This window comes from Diorhabda sublineata, chromosome 1 (genome assembly GCF_026230105.1).
Source record: "Diorhabda sublineata isolate icDioSubl1.1 chromosome 1, icDioSubl1.1, whole genome shotgun sequence".
Taxonomy (NCBI): Eukaryota; Metazoa; Arthropoda; class Insecta; order Coleoptera; family Chrysomelidae; genus Diorhabda; species Diorhabda sublineata.
The window spans coordinates 40,128,954-40,155,534 of record NC_079474.1 but is presented as its reverse complement, the minus strand read 5'-3'; the positions used below and the strand labels follow the sequence as shown (position 1 = coordinate 40,155,534).

General features: G+C 31.3%; 1 protein-coding gene across 1 annotated transcript in view; it reads right to left on the bottom strand.

Moving 5' to 3' along the window:
• The window catches only part of LOC130446450 (rap guanine nucleotide exchange factor 4), a 281,452-nt gene that overhangs the window by 35,087 nt on the left and 219,784 nt on the right, over positions 1 to 26,581 (bottom strand). The window contains exons 6-9 of the mRNA XM_056782724.1: positions 17,397 to 17,564; positions 12,783 to 12,953; positions 4,461 to 4,644; positions 363 to 508 (exon numbers count right to left, since the gene is read on the bottom strand). Of these exons, the coding sequence (XP_056638702.1) occupies positions 363 to 508; positions 4,461 to 4,644; positions 12,783 to 12,953; positions 17,397 to 17,564 (669 nt within the window). The remainder of the gene's footprint in view (positions 1 to 362; positions 509 to 4,460; positions 4,645 to 12,782; positions 12,954 to 17,396; positions 17,565 to 26,581) is intronic.

The following is a 26,581-nucleotide window of genomic DNA, read 5'->3' as shown; positions in this document are numbered from 1 at the left end:
TCGATGTACTTACTATACGCTTATCAGAAATTTCAGCATTATCACTGTCTGGTGATTACTACAGTCATTCGTCACTAGCCAACCCATAAATGTTCTTTTCGCTTCTTAATTCATGATCACTGTCGATACACACATATTCGTATTAAGCTCTCTGCAATCATTGTCTGAATTGTCACGGCATATCAACACCTACTACCCCAAAATAGTGAATAAAAAATTGTATTCAGAGTAGCAGCTCAATAAGCATATCATTCGACTGACTTCGTTCACATGGTTAATATCATTTTCATGTAATCAGATTATCCGGTTTTATTAAGACAAATTTTCTTCATACTGACATTTCTAATAATTTCTGTACTTACACACAGTTCCCGCTTTTGGATGAGCTTCGAAAACTATTACTGAAGCCAATTCTCTTTTGACAGAATTAGATAGATGTGCTAAAGCTCTAATATGAAGCAATTCTTCATAGATTGTCTCTTGATCTTCAGCAGTTCGTTCGTGACTTCTGCAAAAATACATACAAATAGGAACAAATAATTCGATTAAAGATAGATACTAGCATATAAATATAGTATATTAATATTAATTACCGCACGTGATTCTAAATCTTTCACCTCTCCATATAGTATCTGAAAACGTAGCGGAAGAAACTTCACTCAGAATGTTCAGAGGAGGAATTAACAATGAAAAACCGTTCTTAACAAAAGGAGCTTAAGTAGGGGCCGACAAAGCCTGAACCTTTTTGTGGTAACAGCTGCGAATATCGAAAGCACTGGAAAAAAGGCAGGAAGGAGTAAAACCAGTTAATAGGATCCAGAGATCATAGCAGAGAAATGCAACGACGGAACCTCTATCAACATTCACCTCAAGTGTAAGACACTACGGAGCTCTAGAGCTCTATACCTGGGAGTATATGAAATAGGTTTTCGCAGCTTGAACCATCCCACTTTCTGAAATTTTTTAGAGGAGTGGGATTAATAGATCTGCTGTAAACACTGAGAATCTTCATTATCACAGCAAGATCCTTTGGGTGGCGGTGTGCATGGTATATAATATATACATACACACATTACTTTTCTAATATATCATGAAATAATATTTTTAAGGCGATAATAATAAGATATCTGAATCACAACAAAGGAAAAAAAGGTAAACACCAACAAATCTAGCTTATCTTTTACGTTTTTGTAATCGCCCTATATTCCAGAAATTTACGTCATTTGTTAAGATAAAATAAGATCAGGAGAATTTACAGTATTAAATAATAGTGATAACTGAATCTTTTTAACAACTATACGTATTATTTGCTATTTGCTTATTAAAATCTTTTTCAATTTCTTCTTCTTAGAAAAGTGAATAGTATTTGAATTTATTTTATAGTCATTATTAATCTGTTTTAGCTGAAATTTCTACTCCGTCTACTACTGATGTAATTGGTTTCAAGTGTCTAGTGTTCGTTTGACATTTTAACGTTATTGTGACTTACTCACTTAAATAATTAATATTAGAATTTATTATCAAATTTGAAATGAAATAAGCAGCCAAATACCAGAAATATGCAGCATTGTATGCTTTTTAAGTTGTCACCAAATGCAATTGCATCAGACATTCGTAAATAGCAAATATGGTTCTCTAGTTCAGATCCAGTAATTTTGATCAAAAATAGAACCTAGACATGACCTGCTAAGGGCAAACCATGTCAGACCATCGAGGGACTCAAGTATCTTTAATCAACATCGATCGACTATCCAAGAGCATTTTCAGCCAACAATTTGGAAAAAGGAATAGGACAGGTGTTTGGGTCTTTAGCGGCACCATAAAGAACCGTTTGATTATTGAACAAATTGCTTCAATCAATCTAATTGAAAACGGAAAAGGCACAAGCTCTTTCAAAATAAATCACCATGAAGTACGGCGAAGCTGGGTCATACCTAAAAAGGTACTTCTGTGTGTTTAGTGGAATATACGCGAAATTCTTTTTGAGTATCGAAACTGGAAAAATTGTTAATGAAGATCTTCATTGTGAACAATTCGATCGAGTGAATCAGTATTTGACAGAACTGTATGTGGCAATTGTCAACAGAAAAGGTTGTGCTAGTTAAACCTAGATTAACAACGAAAGCTTGTTAAAAATTAGTTCGTTTGAATTTAATTTAAGAAAGCGACACTACTTTCCGCTCCTCCTTTGTATATAAGGTATTGAAAAATATTAATCAATGTTGATCAACCTTTTCACTATCGTTAAGTTGTGTTTACAAAACTGTAGATAATGATATGCGGAGTTCATGATAGAAATTCATTACAAATAAACCAGATTCGAAATGTTATTTACGAATTGGTAAAGATTTTTCAATTCCTATTTTTATCTTCAAAATTGTCTACTTTATAAAATTAATGAACGACTGTTTATCTTTTTTGTTTATAACCGAACTCACTGCTTCTCAATCTGAAGAGAAATTAACGTTCATTATTGGAGACATTTGTGTTTGGAGTTGTACCAAATTAGTAAGCATATTCAACAGACGATTCAATGTTTCCCACAATAAACATCCAATTTAATCTAATATACAACAATTATTCTCCTGATGCAGAAACTGGCATATCTCTTGAAAATCTCTGTATAAAGTAAACGTTTGTCACACTTGAATGTTCATTTCATTTGCAATGTTAGAATTTTGCCTTTGAACCGACAAAAGAGATTAGTTGAATATTCAAACATGAGGAAAGTATCTACTCGCTTATTCATTAAGGTAACCTAGCCACAGACCATACCTTCAATGCTTTCTGTAGTTGACACATCTCTCTTGAATAGATGATGGAATAGAATAGCATTCTTTGGTCAATATATTTTATATTGAAATAACTGAGAATAATAAAAAATAAACTAATGAAACTAAATATATTTTGAATTTGTAGAAAGACTCTGAATTCTTTGATATTTTAACATATGATGTATGTGCATAATTATCAGATTATTTGTTGTGGATAGAAATGTCATCAATCCATACCTGAACGGTTTATAGAACCATTAATATATATGCAAATAAACTATTTTTATGCATTTATTCGTATCATGAATAAAATTATTGATAAAAAGAAGCGTAGAATATAACAAGCACATAGTTTTAGTATTTGTCGACTATGAAAAAGCTTTTGACTCTATAAATCACAACAAATTATGGCATATATATCACCAGGCAACAGCAAAGGTCGAAATACATGCAGAAACAGATCGGTTTAGGATGGAAAAGGATCTCCGAAGAGGTGACGCAATCTTTCCCAAACTTTTCACATATCTCTTAGAATATATATTTAAAAAGACCGAAATAGACAATAAACCATTTGTGTTTTGCGATGCGATCTTATCTCAGAGTGACTAGATGAGGCAAATTAAATGATCGTAGATCTATCTACAGGTTCCCAAAAAGAAGGCTTGAATATAAACATTGCTACGACCCAATTTATGACAAATTTAGTTCCCTGTGGTAAATTAATGTATGGTATTGTGAGATAATATTAGAAATTATTTGAGGCTTTCAATACTTGACCTACATTATTGCTTATTAAATATCTATTATTCATTGTTTCATCTTTTGATGTGAGCTGTGAGTCCACACACTGCGATATTCATAAAAATCACGACTCTTTCAATTTTGACGCAAATTTTGTCTTCCTGATCCAATCCAAGATTCTATTCTGAACGAACTTGACTGGTTAGCGTATAAAACTCACGTATTTTTCCAATAGAACCATCCCAATAGATCCTTCAACTGTTTCTTTTAATTGCTTTCTGGTAATGTATACATATTTTCAAAATCGTGCTTGTACATTGCTTGAATGTTTCTTGAGCTATTAAGTCATCAAGAAACATTCAAGCAATGGACGACGGCCGTAAAAGCCTTAAATAATTAATGATTGTACATTTATATACTCTAGTTCTAAATAACTTCAACTAAAACATGCATTTCCAATTTCTGATTACGTATAAAATTAGAAATTCAAGTTTATCTATGTGAACAAAATTATATAATGACAAGAATTTTATCCAGTGTATCGATTTTGATTTAATCACGTTTAATCATTTCATTGGGTGGGCGTTCGAAAACAAACTCATTATCTCCGTTAGTTTCAATGCAAATTGATTGTAGACCTATAGTGTTAGATATCCTACGCATTACTCTGTGCAAATATTTCAGAATACTTGTTTTAATTGTTGAAAAAGAAGCACGTACGTTGGTTGATTGTACATAGAAGATGAGATATAAACTATTTATCAAAATCAATTATTTGCGAATCTATCAGTTTATATTGTTGGGCAGTATAACGATGTTTGATTTAAATTTACTTAATTAAATAAAATATTTTCTTCATTTTTTAAATACGAGATTTAACCAACAAGTGTTCAGATTCACAAAACAACTAATAAAAATGAGAAATAAGTTAACTTGCAAGCTCACTGTTTTCTAAGTATCATTCTGAGGACGGCGTCGGGTCCTTTATGTATAAGTATCCCTAAGGAGTCTTGAATTTGCTCTTCAGCTGTTGCGATATCTTCCAAGGGCGGTAATGCTGTGGCTCCCTCTTCATCTTGCCAAAATCGGTAGAGAAAACATTTATCCTTGAAGGGCTGCTCTTTATTCACTAAAAAAAATAAAGATTAAGTATATCTAGTATACAGAGCTCTTTTTAGAATGCATATCAGTAATATTTACTTCATCTATCTAACTAAATTTATACTCATACGCCATTGAAAACTTTATGTACCTAATATTGATGAAACTAGAAAACAACTGAACATCAAACATGGAAAGTCGTTAATTCGAACTTGTCGAAAGAGAAAACACGTCATTAATTCATTTTAAAATTATGTTGAGTATTAATGAAGGTAATCAAAAATTTGCAATAATTATAATTAATGTGTATTACCAGAGTTTATGGTGACATAAATGATGCATGCTGTGTGGTTATTAACAGACTCAGTGCTTCCAATAGCACAGAGATAATTACTTTATAACTCGAATCACTATGACAATTTCAGTTTTTGATTGCTGAACTAGATATCTTTATAGCAAAAACTGTGGCGTTCTTTCTTAGAACTTTTTCCATCAATACGTTTCTCGAGATATTTCATAGCGAAATTAATAGTCATAAAGGATGTTTGGAGCGCTTTCCAATCTCTTGAATATCTGGTTCAATTTCACGCATCAAAATCATAACATTCCAGTCGGCTTGTTATTCTTAATCTTAAAATATTTTTAATATTCCATTGTTTAATTATAGTAGGTTAGTAGTCACTTCTGTTTAATTAGTACCTTAAGTTTTTGAAGAAATTAATTTGTTGTCGACGTCCCACTTGATTCAAAAGTTTCATTAAATATCAGTGTCGATTCTAAAACATCCTCTATCTACAACGGTAAACCAATAGTGGAACTATTAGTGAATTTTAGTGAATTGCTCATATTCGGTACGTAGTATGGTCCATGAGTTCTTAGCCTAACTTAGTATGAAAGGTCATGAAAAAATGTGATTCTTTTTCAATATATTATCCATTTATTTCTTTTTAAAGATTCTATGCCACTTTAAAAAAAAGATGGATCCCCAAAATCAATATGCTCGTATCCCGACTGTTTAATTTCATCGTCGCTGTTAAATATTTAACCCCTTAACACGACTTTCAATTTTGCGAATAAAAAATAGTCGGGCGGGGCCATATCAGGGCTATATGTTGGGTGCTCAATCCCTGTGTAGCCACATTCGTGTACAGTAGCCTTGGAAAGCGAAGCAGTGTAAGCTAGAGCATTGTCATGAAGAAAGCGCACACCTAGGCTGGTTCTGTCGTGTTCTTTTTCGATAATTTTATTATATAACTGCCTTAGTAATTAAGAGTGATATGCCTCGTTCTCGTTAGTATTTGATGTCTCAAAATTAATCAAAAGGATAACCTCGCAGTATGCAGATATTGTAGCTATCATGACCTTTGCTTTTTTTGGCACGGGATTTTCTTTCCGATGCCACTCCATGGAAACTCCTTGACAGTGTAAGGGAGTAGAATTATATAACATTTTGACGTATTGACCTGAAACATTTTGTCGACATTGACTTATTTGTTCGATATAACTCTATAATATGACGTTAATTGTCAAAATGTCATATTTTTTGATCTTTGCATCAATAATCATCCGTTTTGGTATTTGGCAATAATAAAAACCTGTTTTCTCTATGTCAGTTGAATATGAATCTGTGACACACTAGCTGTTAAATAATAATTATTAGAATTTATTATGAAATTTGAAATGAAATAAGCAGCCAAATACCAGAGAGCATAACATGCGACATTATATGCTTTTTAAGTTTCCACCAAAAGCAATTGCGACGTTTATCCAACTGCATCAGACGTTCGTAAATGGCAAAGATGGTTCTCTAATTCAGATCTAGTAATTTTGATCGATTCCTATCGATCAGGAAGACCAATAATAGTACCTAGACATGACCTTCTAAGGGCAAACCATGTCAGACCATCAAGGGACTCAAACATCTTTAATCAACATTGATCGACTATTCAAGAGCATTTGCAGGCAGATTGGAAAAATATGTAGGAGAGGTGTTTGGGTCTTTAGCGGCACCATAAAGAAGCGTTTGATCATCATACCTAAAAAACTACTTCTGTGTATTTGGAGGAATCAAACCAACCAGAAGAAGAATATACTTTGCTACGACTTATCACAATTCAAATAGATAGTGATTAACAATTCTTGACAGTGCAAGGGAGTAGAATAGAATAGAACATTTTGACGTATTGACCTGAAACATTTTGTTGACATTGACTTATTTGTTCGATATAACTCAATAACATGACGTTAATTGTCAAAATGTGACATTTGTTGATCTTTGCATCAATAAACATCTGTTTCTATTCGTCCTATTTGTCTCTGTTGGTTTTATTAATCTCGTGCCTCTTGAGATTGTGATTTACGTGACTTAATATTGTATCCGTTCGCTTATTATTTGACCTACCTTTCACAATAATACGTATTTATTAAACACGTACACATTTCTGTTTCGATTTAAAACTATTGGCAAAAAATGTTATGTACAATATGTACAGGTACAATAATGGTTGTTGTGGGCGGAAGCTCTCATTTACATGAGAGTAAAAACTGTCTTTTCAGTCATTAGTAAATTGTGAATATATAATTATTGCACTGGAAATAGATAATGAGTTGATGATACGTGGATGATAATGATACGTATAACGGTCACTGCTAGGATCGATACATAAATAAAACAAAAAAAAAATGTCCGAAAACTGTATAGTGAGGAAGACAGGAGATCGGCTTTGATCTCCTCTCTATTTCACGATTTTTGTCGGGTGAGAACGGTAGACACCTAGCGGGATAACTGATCGATTGATAGTTGATCAGTTATTGACCGACGATGGTGGAATATTAAATTAAATTGAGATAAAAAACTTAAATAAAGGAAACTGAAATTACAAACCCGAAATAAGAATTTATCGTACTATAATTATTATATTCGATTGCCATCTTGCGATCCTATTGCGGATCTGTCATAAAGTAAAAAATAAAAAAAAATCGTGATGGAAAAATAGTGGTTGATCGTAAAAGCATGAAAAATTTAGGGCTGTATGTATTTTGGAATGATGTATCATAAAAAAAATGAAAACTAAAAAAATTAAGAGATGGACCGCCCTTAACATTTAGGGGTATGAAAAATAGATGTTGATCAATTTTCAGACCTACCCGATACGCACATAAAATCTTATGAAAATCGTTCGACCCATTTCAAAGGAGTTTTGTGGTAAACACCGCGACACGAGAATTTTATATATAAGATTAATTATTAATATTAATTGAATAGAAAATTTCCAATATGGAATTATATTCATTCTCAAAATACTTTGAGGACTCTCTCTCGTTAAGTCTCGTTGGTTCTAGTTTTAGCATGTTCTAAATTTATTAATTTTAATGATTCCTCTCCTGAGACGGCATCCGACAACGTCTTATCGCAGGAAGTAACCCTCCGACGATATTATTAGAGTAAGAGCAGTGCTAAAAGCGAAGTCCTTTTAAATATTTATAATATCATACACATATTGGTTTTGAGATGCGAATATTGAGACGTGAATAATGCAGTGAACAGAACATAATTTGCCATATTTACGAGTAGGTTTTTCTAATTTCCGAATTTAGATTTTAATGGAAATTTTAGTTATGAGTTGAATTATCTTCAAGATATATTGGAGCTTGTTGACTTTCATCTTGGGATTTCACACGTCATACATATAATTTATTGACCCAAGTCATAATGTTAGGGTAAAGGGTTGAATTATTAAGCGAGTAAGTTGAGCTTGATTCTGATATAGTTCTCAAATTAGGCCGGGAGCTTTGGTGCCGCGAGAAATCTGTAGATCCTCCAATCTCGACTTACTTAGTTCTAGTTCAGGGAAATGTTGATTTGTGGCAACTAAGAAGTTTTTATTAGAAGTCTTTATATATAGAACGACATAGGCAGTTATCTGAATAGATTTCTTCACTCGTATGCATACAAGTATTTGCTCAGTGCCAGCGGAATTTAATGGTAAATTAATATAGTAGCTTCTATATCAGGTGACTTATTGGTGGTCCTTATAACATCGACAAAGCTTGTAGATTTTTCTATAAAGTAAGTTATCAAATCTGAATTTATATGAAATTTGAAGATATGCGATTGGTTAGTACTGAACAATATCATTAGTTTTGGACGTTATAGAATGCATGTGAATCAAGTTTGCCAAGAGTCATAAGAATAAAGTCATCGAGAATATCAATTAAAAGATTAAACTAAGAAGGAAAAATAAATTCTTTTTTCAGTTGATGAAAAATCACTCCAGATCAGAGACTACCTATTTACAAACTTGAATGCAGGATGATTGATTAGTGTTATGGAGTTTTCTTTGTGTCCTTTGATATATCAATTTGAAAATTTGAAGGATCATAGCCATCGTTAATTTTCATATTTTAAAATTGTTTACAATTTTATATTTCAGAATGCTGTGCCATATCAAAGTTACATTTTTTTAATCGCAACATTAATTTCTCATGACAATAATATAGGGTTGAGTTCTACGGGGTGATTAAAAACTTACATGAAAATAACTAAATAAAGATACAAATAAAATAAAATTTCAATATACAGAAGGAAACCACAATGAGTAATAAAGTTACAGTTAATAGTAATAGTTAATAATTAGTATACAAGTTGTATATAGGTCCACAGCAAAAATTAAACCAGTATAGAGCATACCTGGAATTAAATATTATTATTAGAATAGAAGTCGCTTACAGGGTAGAAGGCACTTTCCAATAAATATGTTCTCAAATTATTGTGAAAAGCGGGAAAAGATAATATCGATTTGATTTCAAGTGGCAGGTGATTGTGCATTTTGTTCGCATTGTAAAATATTAAGCCCTTAATTAATTCTGAACGTGGGGTAGGTAGGTAAAGGTCGTGCTCCGCGTTCCTAACCTAACGGATAGACGTGCAACAACCTTTATGAAAATGGAAAAGCTTGCTTACGAATTAGGCAAACGGATTCCAAGATGAATAAGTAAAAAAGGGTCAGAATTTTCAATCTTCCAAACAACTCCCTGCTGTTTAGTCCGATTATATATCTAATAGCTCTCAAGATGTAACTCCTATTTCAAGAAACTGTCCACAAGAAGCTCTAAGAATTTTACAGATTCCACGACGTCAATAGTGTTGTTTTTTAATAAAAAAGGCAGCAATGTATTTTTATATGATAAAACTTTAGTTTTAGAAACGTTAAGATAGAGAATATTAGAATCGCACCATGATTTAAAGGTGATTAGATCAATAGATATGGTCCTATGAAGTGACGTGAGATCAGGATTGCTCCGAGAGAAACTAGTGTCGTCTGCAAATAGACATATTTTAACACTGATGTTTAGATAGGCGATGTCATTTATAAACAAAAGAAACAAAATAGGGTCTAGTACTGAGCCTTGGGGCACTCCACATTCTATTGGCTTGCAAGAAGACATCGTTGTATCAGTCCTTACGAGCTGTAAAATCGTAACAATTTCAATACCCTGTTGAATGTAAGTGATATTTAAAAATAGAGAACTGTTGTAGCTGAAACATTCGAATAGTAGTAAAAATTCTGATAAATTATTGATTTAGTTAGTATTCATTTAATCTGATACAGGGTAGATCAAAATACTAATACATTATTTTTTCGGTTTTTCCTAATAGATCACCCTGTTTTTATGTAAGTATCGGAAAGTACCACCAACATACTTCTTTTTTATCCAGCATTTATTTTTCAAAATTTTGTTTAAATTACCCATAGAACACATCACAATTCTATATTATTTTAATGGTAAAGTGAAGCTGATTCCAAATATACGATAAAATATGGGGTGTTTCATTTAAAACAATGTAACTTTGATATGGCACAGCATTCTCAATTTTCAAATTTATATCTTAAAGGACAAAGGAGGCACTGAACTCTATCACACTAATCAATCACCCGGTATATAAGAAAAAGAAGAAGAAACATAAAACATTTCCCACCACTGCTATAAACTAATCATATTTCCATGAAATTGATATCTAACAGCGGTCGATAAAACTTTTTAGTTTGATTTAAATAAGTAAAGTTCATAGATTGAACAGGCGGACTCTTTCATACGTAGAAAACTTGTACAGTGTAGAACTGTGATCCACTGTAGATATGAACATTCGAAGCGTGGTTATAAAACTCTAAAATATTCACGTCATCAACTGCCACTTCCCCGAGATCTCTAATTACTGTAACGTTGTATTAACTTTGGAATTTGTTTCAAAGACGAATGTTTTATATCTCAATACAAGCCCTCACTTTGATCCTAGCTAGTGATCAATAACTAATAGTATTTAAAATAAATTTGCCATAAAAGGAGATATATCTACTCAGAGTAGAGATTACAGATCGATGGTTAACTTACGGTTCATGAATCTAATATACGAGGATATAATAGTTTAGACTCCTTGTCTCCTAGTCTCTATAAATTGAATATACAAAGATAATTTCACTTGTCGACTAGATTTTCATAACACAGGCGATACCTTTATTTTTTAAATGGAAATACCCAATAATATAAAAAATATTTATTAAGCACTAACACGTACCACTTTTCAATAGCCTATTTATTCCTGTTTACATTAGCAAGTAGGTAATTTTATAAAGGGGCGGTTAATATCCGTAAATTGTATGGCCGAAAAAATACCGGAACTGTATTATTCAGAATAATGAACATTAAAAAATAATATTCTGTTGAGTTTCATAGTAAGTGGTTCTCTGTTCATAGTGCAAAAAGTGATTATAAAGATGAAAATGTCGAGTCAAAAGCGCCGCAGCTGCAAAACTTCTCCCGACAAATTTTGCTATATTTGTGGAGAATTTATGGTCAAGTCGCAAGCCATTTTCCGAAAATGTGAAAAAAGCCTATTCCAATTTTTTGGTACTTTAATTAGCGACCAAGTCAAAAAATTCATGTTTGCTATCTTTAGATTGTACAGGTTGTCTCTTTAAAAGTTACGGATTATTAACCATTTGGTATGAGTCGCTTCTACTACTCAACAATGAGAAATTTTTTTTATGTTACAGTCAAGTGAACAAGCACTGTATATCGTCTGAAACTGAAACTATTCGACGACTTGATATCTAAATTGAGAAATGTATAAGTATAAATCAGATTTTATCTCAACTGCAATGCAGAGAAACAGGACAATTGTGAGTTCAATATTATATAAAATTCATCTTGTGGCTATTGTGAAATACTTCCTTTGGGGAAAATTGGAAATATTGATAATTTCCTGCATTTTTCCTCGTGCGATTTTGTGATAACATGCTTTACTTGAAGTTGAACAATAGATATTTCCTGAGAGCTATCATAAATCAACTCTCTATTTAATTGAAGCCACTAAGCCACTGTTTCTAAAACAGGTTGTTATTAACAGAAGATATTTTCCTCAACTGGAGGTTAACCGATCATAAAATTTCTTTAACATAATACTGCGGTTCAAAAATCCTCTAGGAATGTAAATGTTTTATAGGTGGACGTCAAAAATTCCGCTATTAATTTTTATATTAAGGACAAGGAAATTTTATTAGAATCATAAAACTAAATTGCATCCACAAGAGATTCAAAAACCTATGATTCGTAAAAGAAAAATCCAACTCCGTTATAAAAATGACATTTCAGGATAGCCAAGTCAAGAAATGAAGCAAATTGTGTGCAACACACAAATTGTTTCTTCGGGAGATATAGATTCGGCCAAGTTAATAATCTCACATACGGTTTCACAAATTTTCTGGCAAATTTGGCCAAAAAGTCTACCTCAGTACAGGAGGCAGGTAAGTATCGGAAACTGGAAATGGTTTTCACTCATTCGATACACTCTAATGTACATGCTAATACATGACTAAGTTAGATTAGATTTTTCTCATTTTTCAAATTTTGTTGCATTTGTGTCAATTTGTACATTTTTAAAATATAAGCTCGCAGCTTTATACTTCCTCATTCAATTGGAATATTTTCATTTAAAATTGCCTAATTGTCTATCTTAAAGACTGACATAGTTTTTTGTGTCAGTAGAATTAGGAATGACTAGTTATTTTGTTTCTGGATTTGAGAACAACTCTGATTATTGGTTGTTCACAACTTTTCTACAATTGAAATTAAGAAACAACGAATTATCACATATGAAATACTTACCGTGTGAAATGACTCCCTCTTCCAGAAGGGCTTGCCACATACCAGCTGCTTGAGCCCTTGTTTGAATACTTGGTGAGAGACTAAGAAGCCAATCTACTAATTCGGTCCCTGGAGCACATCTTCTTACTAATCTACCGGATACTTTCCGATCTTTCAGACAGGTATTCTGCGCTAAAAATTAATATAAACCTTATTATCTAAATGCAATTAAAAAAATATGATATATATGAAAATTCAGTGAAAAAATAGTATGTATACCTTTATCAGCAAATATTTTTCATCAGCTGTATACTGTAAAAAATTTTGAATTGTTTCAGGAGTTAAGGTTTTTGACTGTTTGGGAACATATTTAGTTTTTAATAACTATCGTACTTCTCAGTATCGAGTATTGGGACTAATGTTTTATTTTTTTCAATAACTCTTCAAAGTAAACTAACTTAAGTATTTTCACATAAAGAATTCGCTTTGGTTTGCATTCACCACTCTATAAAGTCGCTGTAGGCGCTTAAACATTTTTATCGGATGCTTTTTTAATAATATCTGGAGGTGTATTTTCAAACTCTAAATCTTCGTATTCCATTATAAGCGATATTTAATGTATCTGCTCTATTTCAGTATGAAAAAAAAAACTATTTTCGTTGCGAAAGTAGATGGCAATAATAATATGACTTTGTTTTGATATTGAAGCGCCAACAAATATTTTCATGGCTAAGTACGAGTAGATATTGCGCGCTAATCGTCAGCTTTGTGCCGTATAAATTTAACATGCAAAAATTCATGATTGACTTGAGTTATCATAACAATAAAATATTAGATTCGAAGTATGTAATAAGTATTTTATTCGTATAACAAGAGTATTTTCAAATTAAACTATCTGACGTTTCTATATTTCCTCTAATATCAATTGCAAATTATAAAAACCCTTGCCGGCAATTTTGTTTGATCTACCATAGGCGTAGATACCTCATTTTATACATTTATTAATTTTATAAATACTTTTAAAAATATGTATAACTTATGCGAGAAAGTATTCGTTTAAGGGCAATAGAATCATTATAAATTGGACGGCATTATACTCCGTTATTTAGACAGATTATACCTCGTTAACTGTCTACACCTAAATATTAAATTATAAAACGTAAATAGACGGGTAAAATGTACTTGCTTGTAAGGGAGTTTTGTTTAGATAGGGTACCAGACGTGACTGAGTTCTTTTTGTACCCCATTCATCTATTAGAACTTCGGTAAACTTTTATCTGACGCAAATAATCTTGTTGCCATCGAATTATCCTTGACGAGTCGGTTATTGCCATCCGTTTATTCAGTGCTGACAAATCTTGACGCAATGTTTCTATTTGCAACCTTTTGTTCTATTACTCCTAATGTCTATAAACTATAAGTTGTCTACGTATAAAATCTTGAGTAGCTTAGTCAACTGATTTTAGTTTTTCTTCACATGTTTTTCAGTTCTGTGAATGATCCACAGCAGCCCCTTTCGTGACTACTCGATAAATGGAAAATTAATTTACTCTAGTTAATTCAACAATTCTTATTATGATTGCATTATTAGATTGCTGAATATTCCCCTTTTTTAAACATTCAAATATATTTAAAATAATTTGCTGTGTTTGTATATCTAAATCTTTATTATCAATTTCACTCTTTATTCTCACTACACTGTGCAATTTCATTGTCTTCATTCGCCAGTGGTCTAAAGAATGCCATATTTCCATTTATTTAAAGAAATTTATGAATTAAATAAATCTCACCAAGCCACTGCTTATCGCAGACTGTCTAGCAGGAATATTTCAAAGAAATTGTGTACATATACGCCTTCCGACAGCTTCGACCAATAGAAATACATTCATGTTTACGATTCAATGTATTAATTTTTAAGCAGTGGAGATGAGTCCACGTGGACTGACGGTTAGTTAGATGTTTATCGAATTTTATTCTGGGATTAATCATTACTTTTCATTTCTTAATTTGGTATTAATGCTGTGGGTATTTATGAAATATTGATTGGTTCTCGCATAACTGTATTCTGCAATTGATATTGGAAGAACTATACCTAATTCTATCGAAATGTAACAAGATATTGACAACTATGAATCAAAAGGTCCCCTATCACAAATAAATCAAAATAAAATCTGTTTAAACAATGTGGATTTTCTCTCCTTAATTTTTTTATTTCAAATTCTAATGTACGAAAAAGAACTAAATAGTAGAAGGACAATTGAGATGGTTTGGCTATGTTAAAAAAATGGAAAAAGAACGATTAATAAGGATAAATGGAGCACGAAAAAAAAGGAAGACCTGGAAGAAATTAAGACAACATGGTAAAGTTGGGGAATAAGATGGTAGGAAATTGAATAAAACACACAAGATAGGAGAGAATGAAAACTGCTGTGGAAAAAGGAGCACACGTAATTACTTAACTCCCACATTCCTTACATCTGAAAAGTTAGAAAGGCGTCAGGATTATTGAAGTAGGTTGTCTTGTGTAAATAGCTTCACAGTTATTACAAGTAACATTATACAGTATGCTGTAAATGGAATGAATAAATTAGTTGTCGTCGTAAGCCGGCGACTTTAGAGAACATTACTGAAGTCTATAGATTTTTATTTTTAAACAGGGTATTTGTAAAGATACCTTTTATTTGACATCGTCTGTGTTTTTTAAATACCGATTCAGCCATATCAATATGTTTGAATATGTATAATGTATGTTTGTATTTGTTTAAAAAAATAATCGCTTTTTATTATTACAATAAATTGTATTATTCATTAAATACAGCGAAACCTAAATTAGGTACTCAAAATGTTGACTTTCAGCTAAAATACTATGAGAAAGACGTGCCGCGAACTCTTCTGAAACCTTCTCTATAACTTCCCCGTAAAAATAAACCAAGAGGAGATGAATCTGGTAACCTAAACGATCATTCTATTATTCCTCTTCGACCTATCCACCGATTTGGAAAGAGTTTCTTCAAGAAGTTGCGCCCCAAGACAGCATAAAGTGGAGGCGCACCATCTTACTACAGCCATAAATCAGAGCAAACGGTTCATTTAGGTAAGCAAGAAGTTTTAAAAAAATCTTCTCTTTTTCGAAAAAGTGTGGTCGAATAATCCTATTAGCTACATGGCCTGATCGTTTAGTAGAAATGTAGCTTCATCAGTGGACAGTACCTTTTTAAAAACATCATATCTCCATCAAAATCATCTTCCATAAGTTCTTGTACTAAACTTCCTTTTTAAGGATGTCATTTTTCGTTCTTGTGTTTTCTAAGAAATGTTGAATCGTCCATGTCATCTAATACTGCTTACCGTAGACTCGTACGGGCATTATCTTGAAAGGCTAAAAGAACGCCTAGTTATTTGTTTGTAAATATTAGTTTTCTAGTACCTTTAGGGACATGATCCATTTGTTTGACAATTTTTTCACAATTTTGCTTACTGTAGATTGTGATATTGGTTCTGAGTTGGGGTATTTATAATTAAATAACCTACAAAATTCCTTCTGTGTACGTGTTTTATCTCCACAAACAATTTCTGTTCGTTGCGTTTAAATTAGCTTCATTTTGATAGATACAAAGACTTTTTGAATACGTTTACTACAATAATAGTATTAATCACTTGAGAGAAAGCTAATTATTAATTAAGTAGATTTTTAAAAAACGTAAAAGGTAGGTAGATAAGACATTTCATTATGAGAGACGACCATCACAAATATGGGTGTCAATAAATACATGATACCAATTCGTAATACATTTCATTGAGAAACGTATTAAAATTAAAATTTCATCAACAATATATTGATATGGCGGAATGGGTGTTTAAGATATCTTTCTAATAATATAGCACAACACCCACATTTCTATTTAAAAATTTTAGCGATGAAGTCATCACGCCAAAAATCTAATTTTTATCTAAAGCCGCTATTTTTGAAATAAAGTATCTATTCCTTTCTATCGCACTATACTGTTTATTATTATTACCATTTTGATAATATATCATGTCTAATATGATTTATTCTAATTCCATATTTATTAAAATATCTTGATAATTGTTGAGAAAGTCTTTAATCGTATAGTAAGGAAAAGTATTTTACATTTGATTCAGGTTATGTTTTGTTTGAAAATTTATTATAATTGTGCACGATTATTTACAATAACTTATCATATTTTTGGAATAATTTTTTTTCAACGAAATGTTTCGCTTTTTGGAAAGCATCTAAATTCAATATCTGATAGTTAGTATCAAGCGAAATAATAATCACTGATCTTCATTTTACGTAGGATGACATGGATTCAAATTTAAAATGTCTCGAGGATCAAGTTAGTTTTCGATATTATTAGAGCGATATCAGGAAAATTTCATTATACTTTTTTAATATCGATTTTGGATTGAAGTTTATTACGATATTACTTGGTTTATATTTTCAATTAAACAGCAAATAATAAATCTGAAGTAGGTACGTTGAACTGGGTATTTGTTACACAGAGAACATATTTGTATGATTAAAACAGATTGCACTTCGATATTTATTTTAAAAGTAATCTATTGCTTGATGTTTCACAGTGAAAACTTATTTTTCAAAATATACAAACTTACACAATAACAAAGTTCTCAGAGCCCATCCTATCCTACCCATAGTGGCACTGGGTGCATCTGTAATTGGTTCAGCAGGGTTCAATTGATCCGGTGAATTCGATCTCCTAGGTTGAGGAGGTGATATAGGCTGCATACCTCCCTTCGCATTCATTATTGCGGTTCCAAAACCTGAAAAAAAAAAAAACAGATTTTACATTTTAAATTAAATAAAATACATGAAAATCCCGTCATTCTTTTTAGCTTTAATGCAAACATTGATGAAAAATCATTATTTGGTAGTGTTTAATATCATGAGCTAACATTTCAACATTCAGTATTGTATGAAAATCGTCACTGCAAGAGATTATTAAAAATTAACTAGTTTGAAAGAAAAAGATAATTTCATTATTTTATGTGATCACAATTTTTGTTAAAGTTAGTTCTATAATAAAATTCGGTTGTTTCAATTGAATATCATACTCAAACTACGTTAATAGAATAATTATGATACATTATTTCACAAAAAAGCCCGTGAGTACATGAGAGTAGAAGAATTGTTTTTTCAGATAAAATCACAGGGGAATAGTGTCATAATTCATCACAATTTTCATGTGTAATATGATAATAATTCTCATCCATTTATTTTACTGAATATTTTTTAATCAAAATTTCAAAGGCTGGAAATTGTTTGATTGGTTTTGCGGTTATCATGTGCTTTGATCAATTATTTTGTTTACAGAAACATTGAAAAACTTGATATATGATTCCAGTTGCTATCCGCTTTTTACAAGGGTTGTTCCACCCCTGACTCACAAAAAAAATTGGCAAATATATAATTTCAATATTTTATATTTTAATGGTGGACGCGTAACTGGATGCATTATTCTAATGCATGATAACATTGTTGTGCAAATCCTCTGGTGCTCTGGTATTCTTATACCTCTTCACATAATTTTAAAACTAGCTTAGCATATTAAGCACCTGTAATTGTACCCCTCTTTTGATGGTGAATATTTGGAAATTTTCACGAGTCAAATTAATATTTTTGCATTTCATATGAATATGATAATAAAGAAATTAGATATGAGTTAGCTATATGAGAAATCGTATTTTCTAGCATGGAATTTCACAAGTCTATTTCAGAGGAATGTATTTTGAAATGAGAAATTCCGTTTATTTAAATGTGTTCGGAAAAATGTCTATAAAAAATATATGAGGCGGTCTCTTTTAATATTGAGAAAATATTGAAGAAGAGGTCAAGAGACAATTTTCATCTCAACGCCGCAGAGAAAACTAAGCGCATTCTTTCTTTTCACCAACTTTCTGACATGAATACTAAATGTAGGTATCAGAGAAAATATTCTATTCAACTTCGGCATAAAGACTCCCAACAAAATGTGTTATGACCATATTTTTCCGTGATATTGAAAATATGTATACGCACATCGGATTTATAAAACTTTTCAGTCCAAAAATAATTAATAAACTCATATTTAATCATACAGGACAATATAATTTTTTTCTTAGTAATCGGGAGTCATTTCAGAAAAAAATCTATTCGTAGTATCTGAATCTGGAATTTGGACTAGTCTGATATGTAAAGATTTTGTTATATGTCCGGTTATTCACTGAGAAAGTATTAGTTTTGTTAAGTCAAAAGTTTTTTAATGTTTTCTTTTCTGCTCCTTTTGTAATAAATCTTTTGTAGTACCCATTTTCTGACTAGACATTGACATTGACTTGTGTGGGATCGATGAATATAGATAAAAATATTCTTCTTATTTTTTCCTTCATTACTTACTTACTTTACTAGTTAATTATCCCTTGATATTTATTTAGTTTAGATTTTGGTTAGGTTAGTGTAATACTAATAAGTTACTTTATTCTAATGTTTAAAGTTCAAAAAACCATAGACAAATGGAACAACCCGTCAGCGTATTTACACACCGGTCTACCAGGGTGAAAAGGATATTATTGTAAAGTTTTTCTTTTAATTTATTCAAATGGTTTTCAACGGTGGAGTGTATTTTACACACGGTGTTTGTCATTTTTTCAATTTATTCAAACACTTACACTAGGAACAATAAACAATGTAATAAACTCCTCGTTATTCATAATAATTATCCAGTAAAGGTCAATTTATAAACTTTTTAAACTCGTGCCCGCGTTGGCACCCTCGTTCGCGATCAAGCCAACGTTAAGTCGAATATAACGAGAGCGTCGGTGCGAGCTTGAACGTAAGAGTTTATAAATTCAATTTAATACTTAACTATTCATTAACTTAATTTATTTAAGGTAACCAGTTACTTTTTACTATTTCGATCAGTTCACTATGACATTCAATTATTTACCGACTCACTCGCTGATAAGGGACTATTTATACAAAAAGAATTATTCGATAATTCGATTCTAGAAGGTGAATTTCCTAGAAATTTCTTGTATAAAAACGTGTATTTACATGTTTTTATATACAGCGACGATTTGTCTATATTTTTATTATACTCGTAGTTTAAATTTGATCTTAGAAAATGAGTTACTTTTATTCTCTTTTCTATGATTAAAAATATTGATTAGTATTTGATTTTACACAGGAATCCACTATCGTTGATTTGTAGAGCTCCATATGTTTCTTAATTACTTGTGTTCAATACCTTCAGTGCCTTTCGAATTTGTGGGAATATTCATTCCCTGAAGAAACTTGAATTCGATGGACAGAAAAAAATCTAGTATATTTTGAAAATGTTCTCCATAGGTTTAAATATATTTTATAATTTGTTTTCTCCATCCAACAATATTCTATCTAAACTATTTTCTTCATTTTTTAAAAAATCCAAAAATCGAAACCAAAAATTTACTGTCAAGACCAATTCATCATTAGTATATATCACTTTACAGAATTATATATAATATGATTAAATTATTGAAGATAGAAATAAATACGCGCCGGAGCAAGTGAAAACCAAAGAAATACACTGAAAAATTAAAACAAGCTCCCATTCAACGACGTACAACACATTTTATTTTCTTGTTGTTCTGATTACATGAGAAATTTTTCAATTTACTGAAAGAACAAGATGTAATGAATATTAAATTAGCATCACAAATCATAGTGCTCTAATCTTTAAACTACCTATTTCTAAATAGAAAATTATGGAAACTCTATCAATATTAGGTTACAATGTGACTTGATGATAAATATTTTTTTGGTTCATAAATAGGATCAGTTCTCGTATACTATATAACAATGGTCCCTGCATTTGAATAAACAAAAATCTTTCTTCATGATCAATAACATTCCACAAGATGAGATAACTTTATGACGGATCATTTAATTGGTTTTTGAAAGACATATTCTTGCATGATTTTTGTATTTTCTGAATAAGAGATTATCACATCAAATGGTTTCGTTCTTTAAAATAAAAACGATCTTTGTGAATTCTCTGTCTTGTGACTATAATTTTTTATGCGGCAGTCTATTTCAAACTGACTAGTACTGTATCTCAAATCTTAATTGAACTAGCCATTTCTGAATATGATCTACTAAACCATAGACATTTATTGCGAAATTGGGAATATAAATCGAAAAGCCAATATTTTTTATTCAGGTTACTATAATTATGTAAGTAAATTATCACATTTATTACGTTTTACAATAAAATAATTGAGTTCACGAGTTGATGATTTTTATTTGTTTGGTAGAAAAATTTAATTTAATAAGTAAATAGAAAAATCCTTTGCTGAATTTGTTCAGTGAATAGAACCAACTTTATGTATTCTATTGTACTCAACAGTTTTTCCATTACACATGTTCGTATTATACCTTTTATTCCCTTCATATGAAGTTTTCTCGACTACAGTTCGGTCTCGATTTTTATAAACGGGTGGCTCGTAATATTCTCCGCATTTGACGTCTGTACTGAGTTTCGTCTGAATATATTTTCTCCAAGTTATTACAATACAGAATATTTTGTATTACAAAGTGTTTGGATGGAATATTGTGTGAGTTGGTGAGTATATACAATTCGTATTTCCATGTCTGGTTTATGTTTATTGCAGTAAAGACAACGAGTTTAAAATAGCATCCGAGAATTCATTCGTATGCAATTAGTAGAAGAGCAGTGTATCAGTGGCCCTAAGTAATTCATTTTTATCTTTGGTGTTGATATAGGGATTTTTTAGTATACGAGGAGTGATAAGGAAACTACTTACGATATTGCTGTGACTAATATATCTCACACTCTCGTATGTTGAGACAAGCAATATCTAGTTTGAACTTGTTTTAACTTACCAGTTTCCTACTACAGATACTTGGCAGTCGTGAAACATGTATCTTAAACAACGCTTTGAGTTTTGTTTCAAATGGAAAAAAATGCCAAACAAATTCACTGAATATTGCAATTGGTCCATGGTGAAGATTGTTTACAAGAGTTATAAAAAACATTTTATAAAATAGTTATTACAAATGGAAGTTGGGGATATAAGATGAGGCCTTACTTGGCCTTGAAAAACTCCGTCAAACAAAATCGAATATAAATATCAAAGTCAACGTTTTCGTCGATTGTTAAGGTATGCGATTAGGGTTCGTTCCAAGCGAAACAACTATGAACTGCGAATTATAAACTGCAACATATACGAAACGATGTGTAAAGAATGAAGTTGCTTTTGTGAGTTTTGGACCTTAAACAGTATTCCTATCTGTTCATACCCGCCGGACTCACTAGATCGAGCATTAAGTGACTACTGGTTCTACGCAAGGGAAATGCTTCGAGAACGTTCCTGAAATTTTGAAGACAACGACAGAGCTGATGGTAGAAGCCTCTCAGAAATGCTTCCAATCATAGATACAAAGTTGGGATGAGTGTATAACTCACTTTGTTTTATATAAGTGATTTCATCGTATTTTCTATCACAACTTGTTTAACGGTTTTGTATTGGAATAACTATACATATACATATGTGATTTCGATCAAAAGTAATATGATTTCTTATACAAAAGAATTGAGTATAAGTAAATAAGGACACAAGCCTAATCAATAAGAGGAGCAGAATTATGTGACATCATGAAAGTGTAGAAATATTTTTGTGAAAGTTTAGGAAATTTTGAATTTACTCAGTTTTTTATTGTCAGGAAGAAATTATTTTTTTCCTGTAAAAAATTTCCTCAGTTGACTGTCTTCCGAAATATCACAAGTTTTAAGAAGAATTAAGACTTGACTTTTGGTCTTAAATGTTAAGTGAAAATGGAAATTGGAAATATTTGTGAACTCATAAGGGACTAACAAGTGGTATTTTTTCTGTTTCATTTTAAGGAAGATGAGTTTAGTATTACCTATTTCATTCTATACCAAATATTACTGTTTATTTTGAAAACATGGAAACAACACGTTCAACTTTCAATTTACATTCGTCATGGTTTAACGCTCTATCTTGTACTGCTTCAAACTCGCTGAGAATTACAAATAGGAGAAAATCAGTCTTGAAATTGATACCTTGAAAACGTTCCTTTCTTTATGACATTCTATAAAAACGTGTTGGAAATTTTGTTTTTTCCAAGTGTACTGTGGTATTATTTAATAGGCTGTATTTGCAATTATAGTGGGTGTTGTCCAGTGAATCCCTTAATTTACAGGATCAACACGAAATAATATTTATTTGAAATTTCAATTTCTTATTATATTCATCTGAGTAAATTGAACATTTTTGCCACAACATTTTTTAGGACTGTGTTGCAAAAAATGTTTAATTGAAAATACTTCCATTGAAAAAATAATGCACTACCTGAAAATAGGGTAATTTTGATAGAAATCATTATGTGTGATCACCCTCAAATTACAATTGATACCTTAAACTATTTTTTTTACATCAAAAGTTAATATAAATTATACAGTGCTTTTCAGATAAAAGTATCCACCTTTAATAACTTTTGTAATACTGGTATTTAGAAAAAATCCAAAAACACGTCAATTTATGTTGGAAGGGGCAAGCATTATGGCTTATTTAAACTTACTGGAAAAGCCACCCCCTCACCCCTAGCAGCATCCCCTTTATTTTTTTAAATTACTTGTCATATTTTTTATGTAAAATTTGGATACTCCTCTTTGAGCTGATTTCAAAAATGTATAATACTTATAGGTTAAAGTGGTTAGTTTATGAGATAAACAATTTTCCTTTTAAGAGTACAAATTTTACTTATTATTTACTTTCACCTCATTTGCCTGTACTAAAATGGGTTGTACAACAGTTCAAACTCTTTAATCTTTTTAACTGTGCTATTTATTCTACTTAAAAAATCCAAACAACAAAAAACTCTACTTTTTATTAAAGTTTGACATCGTCAACTAGAATTTGTAGTCACTATTGATAGTGTAATTTGATACATTATTTATTTTGTTTCTCTGAAATGGTTTGCTCTTTGCAAGAATTGAAATTGTAGGTTTATACTACCAAAATAATAATTGTGCAAGAGCTGCTGCTAGAATATTTAACGAATTACATGACGGAAGACTTGCAACTCATAAGTATGTAATTCAACTGATGGAGAAATTTACCACAACAGGGTCTGTTTGCAATAAAGTGCATAAGCGAGAGGGACTCGTAAATAACGAAGCAATCCAAGTGGCAATTTTAGGGCAAGTCAGCTTAGAGGCTCAACAACCCCAATCGTTGTCAACAATAAGTAGAGCGATCGGTGTTTCATCTTCTACAGTTTTCCGAGTTCTACATAAATTCAAGTACCACCCATACAAAGTTAAGTTGGTGCACGAGTTGAATGAAGATGATTTTGATCGTCGTCTAGAGTTTTGCGAATCAATGACGCAAATTATCAAAAACAATCCACAATTGTTAAACAATATTTGCTTTTCTGATGAATGCTCATGGTCATTAAATGGCTTAGTAAGTAGGCATAATTGTAGATATTGGGCTGAAAGTGATCCACATATTATGCGTGAATTCCATACACAACATCCCCAAAAGTTAAACGTTTGGTGTGGTATCCTAGGTGACCACATTGTCGGACCTTTCTTCATCAACGGAAATTTAAATGGTGAATCATATCTTGAGTTACTCAGGGAAGGGGTTGACCCACGTATTACAACAATAATAGAAAATGATGATAACCTTTCCGAAGATTTACTGGTATTTCAACAAGACGGAGCTCCCCCACACTATGCTATGCCTGTCCGACAATTTTTAAACGAAACATTCCCCGCTCGTTGGATAGGTAGAAGGGTGCAGATGATGGAGTGGCCACCTAGGTCACCGAATTTAACACCCCTAGACTTCTTTTTATGGGGGTATTTAAAAACAAAAGTTTATGCTACCCAACCAGAATCTCTGGATGATTTACGAGAGAGGATAGAAAATGAATGTCGACAATTAAATCCAGCCGTATTAAGCAATGTCAGAGAGGCATTTCAAAATAAATTTGTGCTCTTAAAAGAAAAATTGTTTATCTCATAAACTAACCACTTTAACCTACAAGTATTATACATTTTTGAAATCAGCTCAAAGAGGAGTATCCAAATTTTACATAAAAAATATAACAAGTAATTTAAAAAAATAAAGGGGATGCTGCTGGGGGTGAGGGAGTGACTTTTCCAGTAAGTTTAAATATGCCATAATGCTTGCCCCTTCCAACATAAAAATAAGCTACGCATAAGCTACTGAATCCACACCCTATTCATAAAGATTTCTTATGATATTTTTAAATTCAATACTAGTCGGAATTTTAATTTCAACTTCGATGTAATGTTTCCATAGTAACTCAAATCACAAAATCTCTGTGTAATTTCAAAATAAAACATAGTAAATCAAAATAATGAGAATTTTTGTGATTCCTCAATTGTTGTCTCCGCCCTAGAGCGGGTCCTGCCTAGATGTATGGAATTCTAAAATTCGACTTTGTTTCTTCTGGATACTTCCTAGGATAGTCTATGTTTTGTTTCTTCATGCTCTAGTTTGGAGAATTCTATGTGTATATAAGTTTCATCGTAGTGAACAAAACGAATTAGTAAAGTAATCGAAAAATTTAAATAAATTATTCAGGTTAGTTAAGTGATTATATGTGAATCATTATAAGTTAGTTAAGTGTAGTGTATAGTATTTAAATAACCAATTAAGAATGTAAGAGACAGTGTTCATTAGTTAACCCCACGAATAGAAATCTTGCAAATGAATTAGAAAAACATTGCAATAGTTAGTAACTTTTATGTTTTCAATTAGAACTGATCCAATGTTCACGTAAAATTTTTTTCACTTTCTATTCCTTTCACATTCGGCTGCCCCAAGGGTCAGGCCCTTGTCAAATATCAACTTGGAGGGCTGTACGTAATCTTCGTTAAATTCCAGCTGTATGTATTCTTCGTAACACCGAATACTATAGATTTTTATTATTTTGTTAGATATTATAGTTGTTTACATTTTTTAACAAACTTTCCGGGATCTGCTATGAAATATCAAGTAGTGATAATCAAAAATCTATCAAATAATTTAATTTGTATGTATCCGTCTCTGCTAGAAGGTAGATGATGAAAAATAGCCCCCTTAAAAGAAATTTGGCGAAATATAGAGGGTGTTTCAAATTTACATTTCTAAGAATTGATTTTACGCGTGTTCGAACTCAGAATCACAGAGGAAACTTTTATGATATAAGATCAAATTAGATTTCATACGTTATACATATAGTAATACTTATATAATTTCCATTGAGTCTAATTTAATAATTAATTTTTTATGTGATTTTTTCAATTAATAAAATTCCATAAATATATATTATCTATTTTAAACGTTTTAAAGTCTCCAAAGATTCATTTATTCATAATATTTGTCAATTTGTTACGTCTCAGGAGAACATAAAGAGAGATTCAAAAACACATTTCATAGAATATTTATTATTTTCTTTCAGTTTATATAATGGCTAAAAAATTCTATATTCGAGGATGCATGGATAAATCAGAGAAAGGGAGAACGTATAGTTTCAAAAAGCAAGACAAATTTCTCCAGCAATATACTAAAGTGCGATATCGGGAACATTTAGAATGATTTATTTACACTCGATCGCATCAGCTTTTGTTTCTCATGACCCTTTAAGAGCCTAGATTTCCTTTTTTTTTTCAAACAGTGAAGTCCCATTATTTGAAAGTAATAATTTTATATATTTCCAAATAGATTTTAATCACTAAATTCCCATCGGATAAATATACGTT